This window comes from Scatophagus argus, chromosome 17 (assembly GCF_020382885.2).
Source record: "Scatophagus argus isolate fScaArg1 chromosome 17, fScaArg1.pri, whole genome shotgun sequence".
Taxonomy (NCBI): domain Eukaryota; kingdom Metazoa; phylum Chordata; class Actinopteri; family Scatophagidae; genus Scatophagus; species Scatophagus argus.
This window is the reverse complement of record NC_058509.1, coordinates 20,723,683-20,744,991: the sequence shown is the minus strand read 5'-3', so window position 1 is coordinate 20,744,991 and position 21,309 is coordinate 20,723,683. Positions and strand designations below refer to the sequence as shown.

Below are 21,309 nucleotides of genomic sequence, written 5' to 3'. Positions count from 1 at the left end.
TATCCCAGCTGACTACGGGCGAGAGGCGGGGTACACCCTGGACTGGTCGCCAGTCAATCGCAGGGCCAACACACAAAGACAGACAACCACACACTCTCACACTCACACCTAGGAGCAATGTAGAGTAGCCAGTTAACCTAATGTGCATGTTTTTGGTATTGTGGGAGGAAGCCGGAGTACCTGGAGAAAACCCACGCAGGCACAGGGAGAACATGCAAACTCCACATAGAAGGGCCCAGACCGGGAGCTTTATCATAAACCATTTATTAAGTGCTGTTGAATACAACATGGGTTAAAGGAAGGTGTCACACAAACAGGAGCTTACACTGGCAAACATGCTCCAGTACTGTTAGTCTAAGAAAGGAAATAAAGTGTTATTGAGAAATGACTGAAAGAACATTCTAAAAGGGCAGCTCAACATATTGGGTAATATGATTATTTGCCTTCTTTTCAGCAGTGACATAAGAACAGTATTGCCATTCTTAATTTATTTTTAGAGAGAAGTTTACAGGAATAATTACAAATTAGCAACAGTATTAATGACAGACCAGTGGCTTCCAAAGGCTTTTCTGTCATCCCCTTATTGGGTTAAGAGTTCACAAACCACAGTCAATGGATACAGTATTTCAGATACAAAACAAACAGAAAAGGGGAGGCTTGTTCCAAGTCATTGTGAAGTTGTGTCTACATGTGGGTTGACTGTGTGGTAAAAGAAAAGTACAAGCACAATTTCCAATAAAATGAGACAGAAAATGCATATGTAAAGGATATTGAATTTATTTATTAAGTCACACTTAAAAGGTAGTAAGGTCTAACTGGAACCACAAACCACCATCAGTTTATTTATTTAGAATAATGAGACTGATGTCTCAAACAAAAAAGAAGCAAACATTGATATCTTGCCCAAACGAATTATACATCCAGCATTTAAACTATGTTAAATATTAGGAAATCAAAGTAGCATGACTATATCAAACAATGATTAGCAAAACATGTACTTCATCATTCTTTTCACTTCAACCTGGACTGAAGACTATTCAAAAGAAATATGGTAAACAGGCCTCTGCCCATGCCTCCATCTGTAAAAGGGGAGTACTACCAACACTGTACTGAACCATAACCTCTTGTCTCTTCATGTAGGCGAAGGGAAATAAACTTGCAGTTCCTAACAACGCTGATTATATAAATGAGCTTGAGACTTCAGTTTTTCCTCAACCAGGAATACATCTGTATAACCTCAGTCTAAATATGCATGGCCTTCATGCTCCTGGTGACAGTGTCCCAGTGGGAGGGGTCCCAGGCCAGGAACCAGCCTGTGAAGGTGGGGGGTTCATGGCCCTGTTTCACCACCACCACAGGAGTCTCCTTGTCCCGACCACTCGGGTCAGTCTCTATGTATTGTTTGGCTGCGGAGGAGGCAAAGAGTCATTGTTAGAGCTATGACAGCTGCATCTGGGTTTTGTTCCCCAGAAATCAGTTTGTCATGTCGGTGGCGACCTCATGAGGCACTTAGAGGTAACTGCTTCATACGTGTGTTGTGATGTTTAATAAAAGACACAGAAGGGAAGAGAGAGAATAAAGATTTAACATTGCTTATGGGAGCTTTTTGTGGACCCAGGGACACAGCTTAAACTTGTACATTCCCACAGACCAGGGCTTAGAAAACCCATGTATCTGACAAATGACTGTAATGCAGTATATTGAACCAATGAGTGCAGTCAGCATGATGGCTCAGTGGTTTTCAGGGTCTCCCTTTCACCTACAATATACATTTATATACTCCTCATTTGCTTCAACAGATATGCTTTGGAGGAAATGCCATTGTCAAGTTACATTCAATGGCAACATTTTTTGTGGTATTTCTATACAGTGTGTACATTTGAGGTGTTATTAGATTTAAGCTATTAAAACATTTGATTAAAGTTCAAGAAATATTGTGGTTTGGTTAGATTTAGAAAAAGTGAACACATCTCATCTTCAAGTGTTTCCAGTCAGTAGTTTTTAACCAAATGCACTGCAAATTTTAACTGAATTTGAAAATGCAAATGAATTTGTGTTTAAGTCCACTACTGTTGATATTTTTAGTGAATATCAGTGGTTGGGCACATCATAAACAGCTGATCGAGCTAATTCTCCAGATGGGTTCCACTCAAGCACTGCAGAAGAAGCGGACGCACAGAGACGACGTAATGAAAAGAGTGCCAGTTCAAGCTAAAATTGTAGAAAATGATCTACAAAAACAACAACACTAGCTCACCAGATTTGACGGATTCGGTCCTCTCCACCTCGTTGGCATCCTTTCCAATCCAGACAAACACCTGCAGAAGAAGAATGCGTTTATTAGAATGGCCATTTAGTTTGTGAAGAGATGAGCTAACATCTGCTACAGCTATGTACCTGATCCCACACATCCAGCAGCATCACATCATCTTCAGCCAGGTCGTCCTGTGTGAACTCTCCTGGAACCTCCTCAATCTGCACATACGACAGCACTGCTTAGAATATTGCTCCACCACATCCCATTCAACACACTGCTGGATATCTCATAGATGAGACTGGGATTCCATTGATCACACGAGGAATATAACAAGCAGCTGAAGTGCGGTGGAGAAATGTGTTTCAAAGATAGTTTAGTTTAGGGAGTGATAATAGAAGGGCTGACTTTCAATTTTTTAAAATTAAAATAGATATGTCTTACTGGGACCGTTTCCCCTCAAAGATTGGTTTGTTTTGGCATATATGAAATCACACAAGTGAGCTTAGATCTCCAAAGGTCTCGGCTTGCTTTGTGGTTGGTTTGTGGAGCAAAAGCAAAGAGACACTTCCTCCAGCTCTTCCGGGCAGACCCCAAGGCGTTCCCAGGCCAGCCCAGTGACATAGTCCCTCCAGTGTGTCCTGGGTCTTCCTCGGGGCCTCCTCCCGGTGGGGCATGCCTGGAACACCTCCCCAGGAAGGCATCTAGGGGGCATCCAAAACAGATGCCCGAGCCACCTCAAGTGGCTCCTCTCAATGTGGAGGAGCAACAGCTCTACTCCGAGCCCCTCCCCCTATCCCTAAGGGAGCGCCCCGCCACCCTGCGGAGGAAGCTCATTTCAGCCGCTTGTACCCGCGATCTCGTTCTTTCGGTCATGACCCAAAGTTCATGACCATAGGTGAGGGTAGGAACGTAGACTGACTGGTAAATTGAGATGTTCACCTTATGGCTCAGCTCTCTCTTTACCACGACCACTATTTATATAATACCAAAAACTAAATGATTATATATCATCTGCTGATCATAAAACCTGTTACGGAAGCAACTTAGAGATAATATAGCTCTTTCAGTTGTTTAGAATTCTGCAACACTGTTTTGGCTTCATTCTGCAACACTGTTTTGGCTTCCTCTTTACCACAACGGATCGATACAATGACTGCATTGCCGCTGTTGCTGCACCGATCCGCCTGTCAAGCTCACAATCCAATCTTCCCTCACTTGTGAACAAGACCCCAAGATGAAGAACTTCTCCATTTGAGGCAGGAACTCTCCTCCAACCTGGAGGACGCAGACCACCTTTTTCCGGGTGAAAATCATGGCCTCGGATTTGGAGGTGCTGATTCTGATCCCAGCCGCTTCGCAATCGGCTGCAAACCTCCCCAGCGCATGCTGAAGGTCCTGCCTCGAAGAAGCCAACAGTCTGGACTAAGTGAAGCAAACTGCAGGTGTGGAAACACCCATAATTTGTGACTAACAGGAGCTCCCCCCTCATGTACAGCTGGCTCAAACACAGAAACAAAAATCTGATATTAATAAAACAAGTTAGGAACACAATGTGGATTAAATGCTTACTATGAACCTGCCAGTCTTATTGGAACATCCAAACAGACGAATGGGATGAGTCATGGTTTGACTCTCCAGTCTTTCCGAGGTCTGGTACTCTGTCTTCCCCCCTAATGCTTCCCAGAAGTCAGCTGCAACAGAAAACATACTCAGTAATTTTAGAAGAATACAAACAGAGGTGAACTTGTGCAGCGTGGAAACTTGTGTTTCCAGCAATAACCATGGAGACAGGTTCAGGACGGTTTATTAGAACTGGGCTCGAGTGAGACTTAAGTTGTAAAAGTGAGGCTCTTTGTCAGACTTCAAACACTTCAAACTTCTGAATTGTTGGAAATGACAGAAAATAAAGTCTAATCAAAGGTTTTGGCAGTGATCTCCCCCTGCTTGTATATAAGCTGTAGTCTACATGTCATGAGCATGCACTTGCATAGCTACATGAGCGCATACATGCTGCATCACTTTTTGGTCCTTGTGAAGAAATGGAATATTGATGTTGCATAATACAGTTTATTTAGATACATTTTTCAGCACTGGAAAGATAATTGGATCTACCTGCTGATAACATTTGAGCAGCACTGTGAGTTAAAGGATTTTTTCTCCCTTTGTAACTAGCTAACATTAACAGGTAAAAATGAAAATGCAGCACAACATCCTTTCATTCCTCTTTCTCTCCTCTGTAAAATTCTTTATTTGTGATGCACTTGAACCCAACCTGTTAAAGTTGACCAACGTGTGCTGCATCCACAGTGTCTACAGGAAATAAAAGTTAATAAAATAGTAAAAGCTAATAAAATCTTAGCAACTTAGCAATTTTCACAGACTAGCCTTTGAGATGAGTCCCTTCTCTTCCTGCACTGCGACTTTTTTCAGAACGCATGTTTCAAAAGTAGTTTCATTTGCTCGCCACAAGTAAGCAGATGAAATCTTTCAAAAAAAGAACCTACTTGTGTTCATTTGCTTACATTACTTAGTTCTACCCTAATCATATATTACAAGGTAATGAAATATTCATAATATCACCTAATACAACTTACACCTAATACAATACAGCTGCATGACATTCTCAACATGATGAAACTATTCATAAAGTCACTTTATCATTTGACCGTGTGGTCAATTTGTTGACTAATTACGTAAACTCGCCACCTTAGTGACAGTGCTAAATCTTTGAAATGAGCCATCACTTGTGCAAGCACCTCTTATTGGGTTAAACTAAGGTCTGCATACATGTAGTTGTGGACAGTAATTACTTTTACTTAAGCACTGTACTTAAATACATTTTTGAGGTACTTGTACTTTATTTGAGTATTTCCATTTTTTGCTACTTTATAGTTTTCCTTCACTAGAACTCATATATTGTACTGCAATATTATACATTATTTACATACTTCCTTCCTGCTTAAAAAAGTAGCTCAGTTATGCTCCAATGATCAGTCTAAGACCAGACAGGACTAGTCCAGCTGTCTGACACACATTCTATGTTTAGTTATTACATCCTGCTTCTGTATGCTGTGCTTCTAGCCATGCATAACCAATGGCTAACCTCAGAGGTTTATTTTGGTACCAGTTTCATTGCAAGTTTCACAGCTGTCACTCGTGCTGTACTGTTTGATTTGAATTTTAATTCTAGCATCATCCAAACTCCACCAGGACAATTAACTGAACAGCATATGATTTTATGCAAGTCACATATAGTTGAAGACCTGATTCATTTCCTTCCATGATGAGTTTGCTGTTGCAGTTCAACTCTTTACTCATGTACTCAGCTCCTTTTTGTTCTTCCTCACTGGCCCCTTTGCCAATCCACAGATAGCCCCTCCCATCAGCCATCTTCAGCAGGAAAGCATCATTAGAGTTCAGACAGGCTGAACTGGCATCAACCTGAAAAATACGTGACATTCAACATCTTCCAATACACACAAACAAATGGGCATCATCAAACTGCGTTCCCTGTTGTGAGTCCATTCAGGAGGAAAATCCTCACCTCAGCTATCCTGGTGATGGGGCCCAGGTTCCGTCGGACCTGAAAGAGTCTGGTTGGAGGTGGGGGGGGCTGACTTCCACAGCGGGATGTACCACTCTTATATACAATGAGAGGTTTAGATTTGAAGAGACTCAACAGATGTGGGGTTTCTTTACCCTGGCACACTCTGACCTGATGACACACAGAGAAGAAAAACCTCCTGTCTAAGCAAAATAAAACTGTGAATATGAATTTGTAGGCAGAGAAGTGACTTATCCATTATGCATCATTTTGAAATGTTCAAGATTCAGTGGGGAATATTTCCTTAACTCCTCTAACTTCGAAAAATCAGAAACTTAGCTTAGCTTACCTCTGCAGGACTAATAAAGGCCTATTTTATCTTATCTTATCTAAAATGTATGTATAATTTATAACATTTGTCTTTGAAATGTTATCCATCAAGGAGCATTCAAAAAAGAATCAAATTTGTGTGAGTGAAAAAGGTCTGACTGTTGTAGTCAGATTTTACTGTTTTAACTGTTAGGGTTAGGGTTAGGGTTTATTGGTAAACCTTCATTTTCTTGGAGGGAGGGGCTGTCGGGACATACTGGTAATGGGAAAGCTTTAAAGTGATCAAGGTAAGTCTAATTTATTTAAAAACAAGAAAACTGGCATTACATGCAGATGTATTTAATGGTGTCAAACACACCTTGTCTGTTTCTCCAGAAAGCATCTCTGTTACAGAATTGCAGTAACAATATATATGAAATAGGAAGCCTATTTGTACTACATTAAGGGCCCCTGAAGATATTCTTTAAGGTCATTATTTCTGATTTTTTGCTACTGTCTTTTGTGTTTGATGTTGTTTTCGTTTTTTCTCCATCTTTGCATTGTCATTGCATTGTATGTGTGATTGCTATTTTAGCCTGGCTCTGTGCAAAGGCTCTGTACAAAATCTAGCGAAATATAAATCAAATATAACAAAATAATAACTAACTGGGTTTTTAATGTTTCAGAAGGCATAAACTGATACATGCTTTGATGTGAACTGAGTGAAGAATCCAGGGTACGGTTGCTAGTGGGGATTTTGCTTCTGCCTTACCTCTCGGATGTTGTACTGTTAGCCAAGCAGAACAAGCATTACACACCATGCATCCATACACCATGGCTGCAAATGAACTGACTGAGCTTGTATACAAATTATTTACATTTTGTGATGAGTATAGATTTTATTTTTTCCTCATCTTCAGAAAGATTTGGGGTTAGTCAGAAAACCATTTGTAGCTGAAGCCCAAGAAACTGACAATGCTGACTGTCTGATTGGCTGACTGCTCATCGTACTTGATCGGTCACACTCCTTTTTTTGTGGTGTTCCCACATTCTCAGATTAGCAGTTCACTTGAGTGAGTACAATGTAATTACTATGAAAAGCAACAATAGTCAGAATGGTTATATTAACTACAAGTTGTGATAAACCAGAATAATCTTTAAAGAAATTATACCCCAATTGAGATTCATCACCATATAGTGAATTACTGTGTAGTGTGACAAAGCATTGCAAACCTCATTCTTTCATTAGACAGCAAGATAGATTTATGAGCAGTTCCATGGATCCTTTGCATGTGCCGTTCATTGTTTACTTCATACTGGCTGTACCTGAACTGCATTCCCTCCTAGTGAACGATCCAGTTCTACAGTCAGGAAAGCTGAGGCTGTTAGCTCATCCAAAGAACAGCTGGCCCCTTGCCTGCAGGCCGGAAGGAGAAACACACAATGATTAGGACTGGGTGCATTAAGGTGACACGACAATAAATCTTAAAGTTGAACCTAAAAAAGTGAGAGTGAATATTGATCTTAGCTTCAACAGGTGGACACAAACAAGACTCCAGATAAATACTGTACTATTGTTGTTCTGTGGCTGCCGGATGTGCTAATATATCAGCCGTGCATCAACTTTATAAGGTAATATGTCAAATGTCAGTTGATACTTCTTTAAGCCTGCAAAAGTAAACTTAATAGATAGATTGATAGATGACAATTTAAATGCTTTATCACAGTGGAAGTCATAGCTCTTTGTTGCCTGTGTAAAACCAGCTCAGGAAATGAACAGAATCTAGAATCATACCAGGTGTAAATGATCTGCCTCCTCCCGTAAGTGTAGAGGATGATGTAACAGTCCCCTCCGTAGAACTGACCGTAGTTCTTTGGGTCAATAGGAACTCTGCCACAGCTTTCCACCCTCCAGATCTAAAAGATGAGAGGCAGCACTTTAAGGGCCATATGTAAGGACAACGTCAAAGGGAGAATTTTCAAAACATTACTAACACAACACAACACAACACTACTGCAAGATGTGTAACTGCTTTCTTATTGGATTACATTTACTTCCCTTATCTTCCAAATGCCAACCATTTGGTACTGTTATATAGTATAATATAATACAGTGATGTACCAATAAATAGAACGTTTAAGTAAGACATACTGTTTCATCACATAAAGTCATAGCATACAAGTAATAATGATTATGGATGAAGTTCTAGCTCAGGAAAAATAAGTGCTACATAAGCTGTGTTAGCAAATAGTTGGCAACACTATCATCCCACTGGATGTGTCCATCTTATCAAGTCCAATTTTTAACTGTTGTTTTATCCCTGCTTTGGTCTCCATGCATGGATGTATAAACCCGAGTTTATATTTAAAGCAAAGAATGGTTTGAAGGTTTGGATTTATATCTGAGTGTCAGATTTCCCCTGTTGATACCACCACCAAAATTCTGGCTGGGTATGTTGTATATGATCAGTCCATATTTTGCTTTGATTATATTCCACACAATAAATGTGTTTACATTATTTCACTTACTTTGTGACATAAAGCTACAGTGTCGTATGCAGAAATGGAGTCAAACCTAGGTAACCTAAGACATTAATATGTCATTAAATGTGACTTTGCCCACAACACGGTATTGGAATGCTTTCATATGCAGACTACTTGTTTATTCAGTCACCTGTGTGTCTCCACTACCATCATCCACCATGTTGTACTGGGCTGCCATGTGGCTGGACTCATGGAGCTTGGAGGCATCAAACTTCACCTGCTGGATTCTGGCAATACTCTCAGTGACAAACACCTTCCCGAATCCCTCACTCTGGTCTTTGTCCTTCCAGCCCAGGAAGAACTGCTTGAACATGGGAGTCTCTCCTCCCTCTGGCAGCACCTGGATCTGCAGGACCATCAGCAGCAACGCTATCACTATTGCTTCCATTGACTCACATATTTTTTGCTCACTTAAAAAAATAAAATGAAGTCATATTAAAACATATTTTTTCATTCTTTGAAATATATACTAACGCAAAAATACATTGAGACCATAGAGCCGAGTATATATACAGTATTTGATGACAGTTTAAAAGCTTCCCCCCTCAAAAGATTTGAACTGTAGTCCTAGTGTAAGAATAAATACACAGTAGAAAAGTGAAGACAAAAGTAAACCTGTGTTTTTTCATGGTATCCCATCTGTTTGATGAATCCCTCAGCAGTTTTCATGGCCTCCTTTCTTTCACTGGGGTTGGCTTTATGTCCTGTTGGAGATAAATGTGATGAGATCAGCGTTGATATGAAAAACCCACACATAATCACAAAGACAATTAGTATATATTATTCAGTAGAGATGTCTGTCTGATTACCTTTCCATACGAATATCATGTTGTTTTTGCCGTGATCCAGGATGAAGCACTCATCCGAGAGCAAATCAGTTTGAACGAATGGGTTTTCCTCTTTCACAATGGTCACTTTCATGGATCCTGAAGCATCAGACACCTGATAACATAAGCACACAATTAAGCTGGCATCTGTAACAAAGGCGATATATGTAACTGGCCTCAAGCGAGAAATACGTAGTCCAAAAATGTGTAAAACATTTGGTTTTAAGTGCCAAGCAATTTAAAAAGCTTGTCACTTGGCCAATTTTTGTACTAGTTATCAACAGAGTAGAATAGATGAAAAAGGAGTGGTCCAGGCATGTTGTGCAAGTCATGCACAAATAATTGTACAGGTAATCTGCCTTTCTTCACTGACTTCACTGAATTATAATGCCGTATTTAGCTGCTGAATAATTTCCAAAGGAATTGCCACAATTGTGGATTCATTCACAGAGGGATCTGTGTGCAATTTGTTTTGCATCAAGTTCAGTTTTTGCAGATGTGGACCCCTAAGTCTGAACCACTGATCATCTTGACGGTGCTGAAATTTGAGGGAACAGAGAACCGCAAAGTACAATATGGAGGAAGCTATTGTAGTTGATTAACTGTGCTTCAACATCCAGAGAATTAACTGCTCCACAGAAAAAAGGTTGGCAGGCGGTTCTGTGACAAGTCTCTGTGGCGCAATCGGTTAGCGCGTTCGGCTGTTAACCGAAAGGTTGGTGGTTCGAGCCCACCCAGGGACGATAAGTTTTTCCATGACGACAGGACTGCAGCTTCAGGCAAGTCCAAAGGTGGAGGTTTGGCGCTGTACATTCACAACTCGTGTTGTACAGCAACGAACATAATAGGAACTTTCTGCTCCCCCTACTTGGAATATCTGGCAGTGAAGTGCAGACCGTTTAAACTGTTTAGAGAACTCAGCTCGGTCATGATCATAGCGACCTACATACCACCGAGGGCTAACGCTAAGCTAGCGCTAGAGGAGCTATACTGCCTGATTAGCAGCCAAATGGACGCTAATCCAGAGGCGGCTGTGATCGTGGCTGGGGACTTTAACCATGTGGAATTAAAGGCTGTTTTCCCCAAATTCCACAAATCCATCACCTTTCCGACCAGAGACTGCAACATACTGGATCAGGTCTACTGTAACATTCCAGGGGCATACAAGGCTGTAGCAGCTCCTCACTTGGGCATGTCAGATCACATCTCCGTGGAGCTGATCCCTGCCTACAGACCTCTGATTTGCAGGACCAAACCCACCACCTGAACCATCCGGGTTTGGACTGAGAAGGCTTCCTCAGCCCTACAGGACTGCTTTGAGCACACAGACTGGGGAGTGTTCAAAGCAGACCTGGAGGAATACACGTCAACTGTGTTGTCCTATGTTCACTTCTGTACTGATGCTGTCCTACCCACAAAGACAATCACGGTTTTTCCTAATCAAAAGTCATGGGTGGACGGCACAGTGTGGCCCCTGCTAAAAGCCCAGGATGCAGCCTATAGGTCAGGAGAGAGGCTGGCTTACAGCAGGGCCCGGAAAGAACTGAAAAAGGGCATCCAGCTGGCTAAACACAGGTGCAAGCAGTGCATTGAGGAGCACTTCAATGACAACGATCCACGTAACATGTGGAAAGGCATCAGGACCATCACAGACTATAAGCGGAATGACCAGCAGGTCAGCCATGACTCGACCCTACCTGACACCTTAAACAGCTTCTTCACACGCTTTGACTCTCTAACTGCACACCTTCCTCAGCCAGATGTGCAGCAGCAGCCTCTCGTCCTGCAGCTGCACCAAGTGACCTCCGCTTTGAGGAGGATCAATGTCAACAAGGCTGCAGGTCCAGATAAGGTGTCAGGACGCACACTGAAGTCATGTGCTGACCAACTGGCAGAAGTCTTCCTGGACATCTTCAACCTGTCCATACAGCTGTCCACGGTCCCTGTGTGCCTGAAGTCCTCCATCATTGTGCCTGTGCCCAAGAAATCAACCATCACCTGCCTCAACGACTACCGACCTGTCGCTCTGACCCCGGTTATTATGAAGTGCTTCGAGAGGATCCTCCTGAGATACATCAAGGATGCCATCCCCGTTGGCCTGGACAGTCTGCAGTTCGCCTACAGGGAGAACCGTTCCACAGAGGATGCTGTCTCGCTAGCACTTCACACGGCCCGGACTCACCTGCAGCATCCTAACACCTATGTTAGGATGCTATTTATGGACTTCAGCTCGGCTTTTAACACTGTCCCCCCGGACATGTTGGCCCTGAAACTCCACAACCTGGGTTTGTCAGACTCACTCTGCTCCTGGATCAGGGACTTCCTCACCAACAGGCCCCAGGTGGTGAGGATAGGGGAGTCTACATCAGCCCCACTGATCCTCAACACTGGCACGCCGCAGGGTTGTGTACTCAGCCCTGCCTTATTCACACTGTACACACACGACTGCTCTGCTATCCACCACACAAACATGGTCGTTAAGTCTGCGGACGACACCACTGTGGTGGGTCTCATATCTAACAATGATGAGACCCACTACAGAGACGAGGTCCAGAACTTGACACAGTGGTGTTCCAGGAACAACCTCATCCTGAACATCAGCAAAACCAAGGAGGTCATAATGGACTACAGGAGGTCCAGGAAGACTGATCACGCTCCCGTCTGTATACTTGGGGAGGCGGTTGAGCAGGTGGACAGCATTAAGTTCCTGGGCATCCACATTTCCTCTGACCTCTCCTGGTCAGTGAACACCTCACACCTGGTGAAAAAGGCCCAACAACGGCTCTTCTTTCTCAGGAAGTTGAAGCGGACTGGACTGTCTACTCAGCTGCTTGTGAACTTTTACAGAACCACAATCGAAAGCATCCTGTGTCTCAGTGTGACTGTGTGGTATGGCAGTTGCACAGCACAGGACAGGAAGGACTTAGCCCGGGTGGTGAGAACAGCACAGGGGCTGCAGTCTACCAGATCTGGACTCAGTTTACACTGCCCGAGTCCAGAAGAAGGCAAGACGCATTGCCACAGACCCCACCCACCCGGGAAACGAACTGTTTGTACCGCTTCCATCAGGAAAGCGGTACAGGAACATTAAAACCAGCACCAACAGACTCAGGGACAGTTTCTTCCCCAGAGCTGTAAAAGCAATAACCCCCCTGCAGTGAAACACTCACGTCCCACCCCCCCTACAGGACCTCACACATACACCCTCCCCCGTCTATCTGCATATACACATACAGCATACCATAGACTGGCACTAAGTGCACTTTTTTATCGAACTCATTTTGTATTTTATATTTTTATATTTTTTCTTAAGCGCGCAATTTTAATTTTCTGCTGACTATTTAAGTGTGTTTTTAAGCCAAGAATCAGCACAAAATTTCGTTATGCTTGCATAATGACAATAAAGACTCTTGAAAAGACACTGGTACAAATATGACTTCCGAGTGGAATCATTGTTCTGTTAGCAGCTCAGCTAACAAGAAATGTGACTTGTGTCAAATCATCACCAATAACATCAAGCTAACTTAGCTGTCCATATACACAGAACTGCACCCTGTGCAAGAAAATGCACGAGATACCTCTGTCTCATTTGATGTGATACCGTGAATCAATAAATCATCCCTGGAGAGTATAATTATGTTGTGTCTGTTTCACTTTCATTTTTACTCAGACAAACGTTGAATGGAATCAGTGTTGTTTTGTGTGCAGTCTGTACCATATATAGCTTGGCCATTTTCCTATTTGAAATGTCTGCTTCCATATCATCATCATCATGTCCCTCTGATAAGTCCGGCTTCACTCCAAGAACCTGTCAGTGTGAAATATGATACAGCACATAGTACAGTACACACAGTAATTCAGGCAACAACAAAATAAACCACAGTTACATACAGTTTGCATATCAGTCTAAACATCTCACTCACGGAAAAAAGCAAAGTGTTTGTTTTTATCAGGAATTAATTTCTGTTATTACTAATTAGAGATAGCCATTTATTTCTTGCAAGCAACTTAAAATGGCAAAGTCGATTAGTTCATTGGTTCATACAGACATAACTTCCAACCATTTCAATTGTAGTGAATTTTAGCATATATTTGTGTGACGTGATGTGTTATTGATGAGTGTTAATATTCACACTGAAAATATAGAAAAACAAAAACAATTATCAGAATCTGATTCTGACATATCATATGAAACAACAACTGTGATACAGAACTGCAAATAATTCATGATAGAATGAGTTCAGACTCACGTCAGTTAACCTGCATGGTTCACTTCCTTCCTCTACAACCACCAGTTCAGCGCGAGCATTTCTCTCGTTGTCACGGATACCTCTGGCCACTTGTGCTGCCTTCAGTCTCTCAAACTTGTTACACTTGCTCCCACACCACTGATAGATCATCTAGGCATTGGTTAAAACAGAGACACACACGGAATGACTGCCAACATATGATACTCTGCTTTCATTAACCCACCCTCTGCACACATAAAAATGTGTTCTTACATCTCCAAGGTCAACGATGAAGCAGTCTCCGCTGTTGAAGCTGGACCAGCTGAAAGGGACCTGGGTGGCCCTGACAACCCGCCGGCCCTTGATGTGGAGCAGTCTCTGTGCTGAAAGGTCATTGGTGACCACATGGTGGAAACCCGAGGCCACACCTCCTGTCTGTCGGACAGAGAACACTGTCAACTTTCTTACATTCTTCTGTTTACTTTAGACTTCAGCTTCTTCTTCTGTCCCATGAGTCACTGTTCCCTGTGGTCAAGTATAATGCTGCAAGAGGATTTATGGAAAACACAGCAGTGATTCGTGTCAGGATTCAAACTGTAGTACAAAAAAACAATTCTAATTTTACCACCTATTCCCATGCATGCTGTGTACACACTTGTGTAACGATCATTACAGCCTCTATGGGCTGCTTGTGAAGTGTTCATTAGTTTTATTGAACTGTATTTTAATTTTAATTTTGAGACCAGTAAAGAACTTGATTCGTACTTTGTAAGTAATTCCTCCCTTGAAGTAGCTGGTGAAGGCTGTTGACTCGACCCCCTGCAGTTCTCTGTACTGGACCGGCTTTCCACCCAGGTAGTCATCCAGCTGCACAGTAAAGATGGCTGCAGCGGTGCTCTCGTCCTGGCTGCACTCATTTCCTTTAAAGAACAAGCAAAGGCTCAAATGAACCTCAAATGACACTGGAAAATTAAGGATGTGATGGCAGCCATGTTCTTTGAGTCACTATGTCCATTCACTGCATGTACATGTTCTCAAGTAATTGAGTTAATTTTAAGTTTCCATGGAAACCTTAAACTTTGTACAAAAAAAAAAGCTGGGTTGCACTTTGTGGGTGTGTTTCGTGGAAGCTCTTGCTTATACACAGCCTGCATGCGTCACCGTAACACCTTTTACAACAGTTTCACTGCTTATAGCTGTAGAACCTGTCTCACATGCAACACACATGAAAGATACATAATGTGAAGGGTGGTATCTTCCGGTGCCTGCATCGCTCCCTCCCTCACTCCCTCCCTCTCTATCTTTAAATGAGCGTAAACAAAACATCATCACATCATCATCATTACTGATAATCAGTTCAGGCAGTATGTTGAATAGGGCTAGCATAGAGTTAGGGTTTGGGTTAGGGTTACCATCTTGTGGTGGATTTTGTGTCTTTGTTTCCTGTTCTGTTTGTTTTCGTGATTCGTCTGGTTTCCCTGTTGCTTCTCCAATCCGGGGCGGAGTTGGGTGGAGTCGTTCCTGTGTCCAATCAGCCACCTAGCTGCACACCTGTTCCTCATCTGCCTCCAATTACTCAGTACATCCTGTGGGTATTTAAGACCAGCTCTACCTGTCCACTCTCACCAAATGATACTGTTGTGTTTTGTCAGGCTCATGATTTTGATTTCACTCATTTGTTTGTTCAGGTTCAGGTTCACCTCCATGCTCCAGTCCACCCTACTCAGCTCTGTCTTGGATTGGACTTGAAATCCCCCAGCCTTTGGAGTTTGTCTTTGCGTTCTGGATTGGATTAAGAATTTGGATCTGGATTAAGACTCTTGCACTCACCTGCTGCCTGGATTCTAACTGTTTTGTTCCCTGTTCCTCTGCATTATAGCCATTGTGTGTTTTGTACAGTTTTCTTTATATATTTACTAAAGATCTTATTTAACCGTTCACCTGAGTCTTTCGTCTGCTTTTTGGAGTCCTCTTTGAAACTAAAAACTAAAACCATAAAACAGTTATGGCAGTGAGAAACAGATAGAGGGCACTAAATGACACAGTAGTGTTAATGTGGAAAAAGAAGGATAAAAGATGAAGTAATGGAGAGTGTACGTTTCTCCAGCTCTCCAGTTACTGCATTTTTTTTAATAAGTCCAACACAGCACATTTTGGTAACTAGGATGCTGTTCGTCCCTTTACTTACACTGTTTGTGTCTTTCTCAGACAAACCAGTTATTTCCTTCCCAGCTTGGTTAATAAGTGTTGTGGGAGGACTGAAAAAGCGCTTTGTTCACAAAGCTAATGTGGTTGAGGAACGCCACAGATTTCACCAGTTAGCACAGAAACCTAGGGGTTTCTAGCGCTTCCACAGGACTTACCTCCAGCATGTGAGTTCGGTTTGGTGACATGGAGGAGCGAATGCTTCATGATCAACTGATAGAAAGTATGCACACATGCAAGGCTAAAACTACTCCCTCTAAAGCCAGCAATGCCATTTAGCTCTCAGATATTATTGAAGCAATGCAGTTAAGTTTACATTATATTTTGCACCCTTTCCCTCTTCCCACCTGCTATTTATGTCCTTCAGATTTTATCCAAATTCATACTTTAAGCCTGAAACACCATTCAAACCTTAAAATGGTCCACATCTTTCATATGTTATGAGTTTTATTCTATCTTTTAAATTTTATTCACCACAATGACAATTTTCTCCACCTTTTCAGCTTTTCATACTCCCACAGCTGCTCCTTATACAAATGAAAGTAAATCAGTTCAGTTTAGCATCAGCTTCCCCCCCAAAAAACCTTACTCCACCTTTCCCAATACATTATTGATGTTATTCAACTTTTAATGCCAGCAATGCAGTTTAGCATCAGCCTTTCACCATCCAAGCTTCTCTAATTTAATTAGTAAAATCTGTGATTTGTGTGAAATTCACATCATTTATTTGAAGTTTCATCACGCACAAAGGGAGTGTGCAAGATGTCCATTTGTATGTATGATGGTTAATAATTAATGATGATAGGAAGTAAACATCTTAGTCATATTGACTTTCTATTCTAAAAATAAAACAAGTTTCAGAACTGCAGGAAGGAAGTACACTCCCAGATCACAACAGTTTGCCTGTACAATATGTATGTGTTGGCTCATCAGTAGAATTATCTATGCATAGAGAAGAAAAAAAATTAGCACAGTTTCCACAGGAAGTGGTTGGGCATGTTCCTGGTTCATGTTGGTTCATGTGGTTCATGTTGCTAAATAAAGTAGAAACTACATTTGCATCAATCTTTGGTAAATATTGATGCACAATATGCATGGATTAGGGTACTACATTGATTATACTTGAATTCATATAGAAAAACGTTTGGAGGCATGGCGAGGAGAGAGCTTTAATCATTTTTTTGTCATATTAACTCACATCCGAATGTTTTCTTATGTTAAGACACAACAAGTAAATGAATGCCAGCAACTCCTCAATTCAAGACAGGAAAGAAGTTTAGTCAACAGCGCAAAATATACAATCAATCAAATCAATCAATCAGTCAAATATTCTATTATATCATAAGTTTTTCTTTGAATGGTGAGTCTTTAAAGAAACTCATCTGATCTTTCATGGAGCAAGATAGATAGCAGAGGGAGGGCAGGACAGGAAGTGCATACACGTCTTCCAAATAGCTGTTGCATTCTTCCATTAGTTGTTTTACTGCAAGTCCCTTATGGGCATTCAGTGCTCTCATGGCACCAGGGCAGAAACCTGCTAATGGACTTGGTATTTACACCTCAACCCGCCGCCAAGCACTCAAGTCCAGTCTGTTCCCCCACCCAGGGTTATCCATTCTTATCACTGGTAACTGATAACTGAGGATACACTTTATATGCCAACAACAGTCGTCCTTTCTTTCATAATTTCAGTTTTATGTGGTCTCTAAATTATCTTTCAGCAGAATCTTTGTTCTGTTCCCGCTGCCAAAATCCAGAGATAACACTTAACACTAATATTTTCATCTAGGTCCCTTTCATGTATTAATTAGGCATTCACACAAGAAGCAGTGAATAATAATGCATAATAATGTAAAGTAACGCATGTTACTAAAGTAAAGAAGCACAGTATTTACATATACACTGCATCTACAAATACTGCTATTTTTATGCATTTCTCTTTTAGTAATTATTTTGTTTTATTAATATGGAGAGCCAGATAACCAGTTCCCACATAACAGGCCTATGTAACTTGCTAGAATGTTCAAAAAGCTTTCTTTTGTTCAATAACAAAATGTAACATTTTTGACCCATTTTTCTATATATTCATAGATATTTCCTTGGTTAACTCTTAACTCAATGCTAAATATTGTCTGCAAAAACGATGAGAAGAACGCAGCCATATTTGCGTTCATATGATATGACAATTTTCACTCAAATGATGTATTTTTTTTCCCTCAACAGGAAATGATTGTGCTTACAGATGAAACGCTAAACACAACACTTGTGTTGTCTCGTAAGCAGAAGAAAGCTTTGGTAAAAATGTTTGTGCTGACACATGCTGCAAAAAAAATCTCAATCATTTCCCCAATGAGTCCCTTTGGCATTTTACTGGCTGTGCAACCACTTCTCATTTCCTTAGCAGAATTGTTCTCATAATGCTACTTTTCTCGTGCACTCTGCTCTGGGGCCACACACAGATTACAGCATGCACACAAGTCATTCAAAATTAATCACTTCCTCTTCACCAGAAGCACATTACCTCTCCAGTCTGTCCAACACTAACAACAATTAGAGAGAAAACCTCTCTCAGATCTCTCTCATCTTTCACTATTAGAAGACTACAGAGAGAGCACATACCAGCCTGAGTGCTACTTCATAACTACAGGTATATATAAAAAAGACCAAGGACATGTCATGAAATGAAACAAAGAAGAGCTTGCAGGCTTACTTTACCGTTAGTGTCACAGGCAAAAACCACCTTGGCACACTGCTTTAATGAATGGGCTGTGGCTTTCCCTTCACAGTCTTCATGGCATGTAGAACAAGTGGCAGCTCACATACTATCTAAAGATTGTTAATGAGGAATGGCAACTCATTTATGTTTCTGTGCTTTGGCCACTTTTAATGAGAATTTAAGCATTTCTGAAGAGCCAAAATACACACAGTGCATATACAGATATATTTCTGGGCTCGCATAGCAGTAATGAGACTTGAAGTTAAAAGTTTGGTTCAAATAAATTTTAGACAAAAATTATATTTGCTCAATTTCCTCTACTGGTATGTATTAATGATAGACAGCTTTCAGCTTTATGTGTCAAGGTTTTGAGATGTGTCCATATTCCTGGATTAAACTGAAGAACTGAACTGTAGGCTGACAGAATGGGTTTATTCACATGGAAAAGGGGCAGTTTTCCTGGTGTTTCATTCTCATGATGTTCATTTTTTTTCCAACAGATGGGAGATGTAAGAGCCTAAAGTGCTAGCCTTTAGACCTAGCAGCCTAGACAACAATAGGAGATCGACTGGAACTGCTGCATAACGCAATACAGTTTACAAAGCCAGAAAATCCCAACAGGGATTGAGGTCACACACATGACAGATTTAGCATATTCCAGTATTTGATGTGATTAAGATCTGTTTGTTGTGTGATTCAAGATGGCATGATATAAGACCAAACAGAGACATTGGTGTCGATTTCAGTCGTTAAAGTAGTTTTTTAAAGTACAAGTGCACCATTTCCCTTTCGCATCTGCCACACAAGGCGGTCCTGCCACAACACTTTTCTAACATGCGCTTAACACTTAAGTTAAGTTTAGGCATCAGTGATGGAAATGATGCCTGTGGATGAAAAAAAACTGACATTGTGATATCTTTTCTTTCTGCAATATATATTGTGATATGAAAAAATGCAGGAAATGTCATCAGATACATGCAGAGTGTATCTGATCATTTGCAAACCCACAGTTAATCAACTTTTTTTTTTTTTTAAAAAAAAAAAAAACTGAAACACACATTTTGCATCTGCTCATGGGAACATTGTGATGTCGATGCAGAGGTGAAACAAGTGAAGTGACTTTGTTATGTCACCGTCTTGCTGCATACCAAACATCATTGGCTGTGAGTAGTCAAACTGGAAAAATTGACACTAAAAGCTTCTGCGCTGACTGAATCTCTCCAGGTAAAAATGCTGTTGCTATTTAAACCTCGACACCAATTATGGTGACAAATGGTGCAGTTTGACTTTAGCATGAAAATCATCTCTTCTTAGTTACACTATCTCAATCAATCTTAATTGACTTCCCGAGAATGCACCTGAGGAAGGGGTCTGAGGAAGGCCCTGAGTGTTTCTTTAGAATCTGATATGATAATATGTATGTCTCTTACACTGGAGGACTTTCTGCACAGCTTTCCTGATGATTCTGAATGTTACTACATCCAATTCATACCTATTCCTGTATTTCGAGTGAGTGTGAGAGAGAAAACAAAAGAAAGCCCCAGTTTAAGAAGTTCCAGGGCTTTACTCACTTACCCAGCCAGTAGTGTAAGTGGTAGAAAAAGCTTTCCTTCTGTTTGACAGTGAAAAGAATCACGTAAGCATCTCCAGTGTAAAAGCTCCCGTGAAAGCTCTCTGGCACAGGGACCAGCTCCAGATTCTCGATCCTCCAAATCTGTAAGCCCGCTGCTTTGCCAGCATTGGCGAACTCTTTATGGTGAAGCACCATGTCTGCTGCTGCTGCTGCTGTCAGGCGAGGTGAGTGTATGGTGAGGTGTCTGAGAGCAGGAATACACTGCTGCTGTGTTCCTGAGCACTGACTGACTGACTGAGTGTGTGTGTGTGTGTCAGGCTTTTAGTTTGTGGACAGACTTCCTGTTTTATTTTGGTTGCCCTCACTTCCTTTTCGTGTTCATTCTTGGTTTCTTTACTCCCTATGATTACTTATTGTTTTCACCTGTGTCTCGTTTGCTCCTCCCCTCATGTGTATTTAAGCCAGTCTCTCCCAGTGTGTCTTTGTTAGATTGTCTTCTTCCCTGTAAGTAACTCTCTGGCGTTTTCTGTATTGTTTCCTCGTGCACCTACCCTGTTTGTTTCCTCGACCCGTTTTTGCCTCGTGATTTTGTACTTTTGCCCCGCTGACTGCCTTTTTGTGTACCGAATCCGGACTGTTAATAAACCGCCTCTCTACACCTGTCAGTCTCTGGTCTGCTCTGTGGGTCCTGTTGTCTGTCTGACCCTGACAGTACAATCTAACCAAACCATGGACCCCGCAGATTCAGAGGCTGTCTGCGAAGCACTGAGAAATCAGGGCCAGTGGCTTCGTATGCATGAAGAACAAATGGCTTCTTTGAGACAGGAAGTAACCGAGTCAAGCAAGCGCCAGGAGGCGGCATTTACCATGTTATCTGCCCAGCTAAGCCAGCTGAAGGTCGACCAGCATCTAGGAGAATCTACAACACCCTCCAGCGAGCATGCGGCTGCATCTCCTGAAATGACTCATTTACAGCTGTCTAGACCTGAGAGGTTTTCTGGTGAGTCTGGTGACTGCAGGCCGTTTATTACCCAGTGCGAGCTACATTTTGAGTTTCATGCAGCAGCTTTTCCCTCTGATCGCAGCAAGATAGCCTACATGATTT

At 41.6% G+C, this 21,309-nt stretch overlaps 1 protein-coding gene, 1 long non-coding RNA gene and 1 other non-coding gene across 3 annotated transcripts; 2 read left to right on the top strand and 1 right to left on the bottom strand.

Annotated features, from left to right (window-relative positions):
- Positions 1–759: 759 nt before the first annotated feature.
- Positions 760–20,510, bottom strand: scin (scinderin). Its single transcript, XM_046417656.1, has 16 exons — positions 20,207–20,510; positions 14,476–14,630; positions 13,984–14,145; positions 13,732–13,881; positions 13,197–13,289; positions 9,464–9,596; positions 9,270–9,358; positions 8,785–9,000; positions 7,906–8,027; positions 7,437–7,527; positions 5,802–5,972; positions 5,521–5,698; positions 3,827–3,948; positions 2,398–2,475; positions 2,258–2,318; positions 760–1,406 (listed from the first exon to the last, which is right to left on the bottom strand). Exons 1-16 carry the CDS (start codon positions 20,397–20,399, stop codon positions 1,243–1,245), a joined length of 2,178 nt encoding a protein of 725 aa, XP_046273612.1. The 5' UTR covers positions 20,400–20,510; the 3' UTR covers positions 760–1,242.
- On the top strand, positions 10,151–10,224 carry trnan-guu. Its single transcript has one exon. It is a non-coding gene; the product is annotated as a tRNA-Asn (tRNA).
- Positions 15,008–15,650, top strand: LOC124074589. The gene is made up of 2 exons (XR_006845877.1): positions 15,008–15,302; positions 15,399–15,650. It is a non-coding gene; the product is annotated as an uncharacterized LOC124074589 (long non-coding RNA).
- Positions 20,511–21,309: the final 799 nt, after the last annotated feature.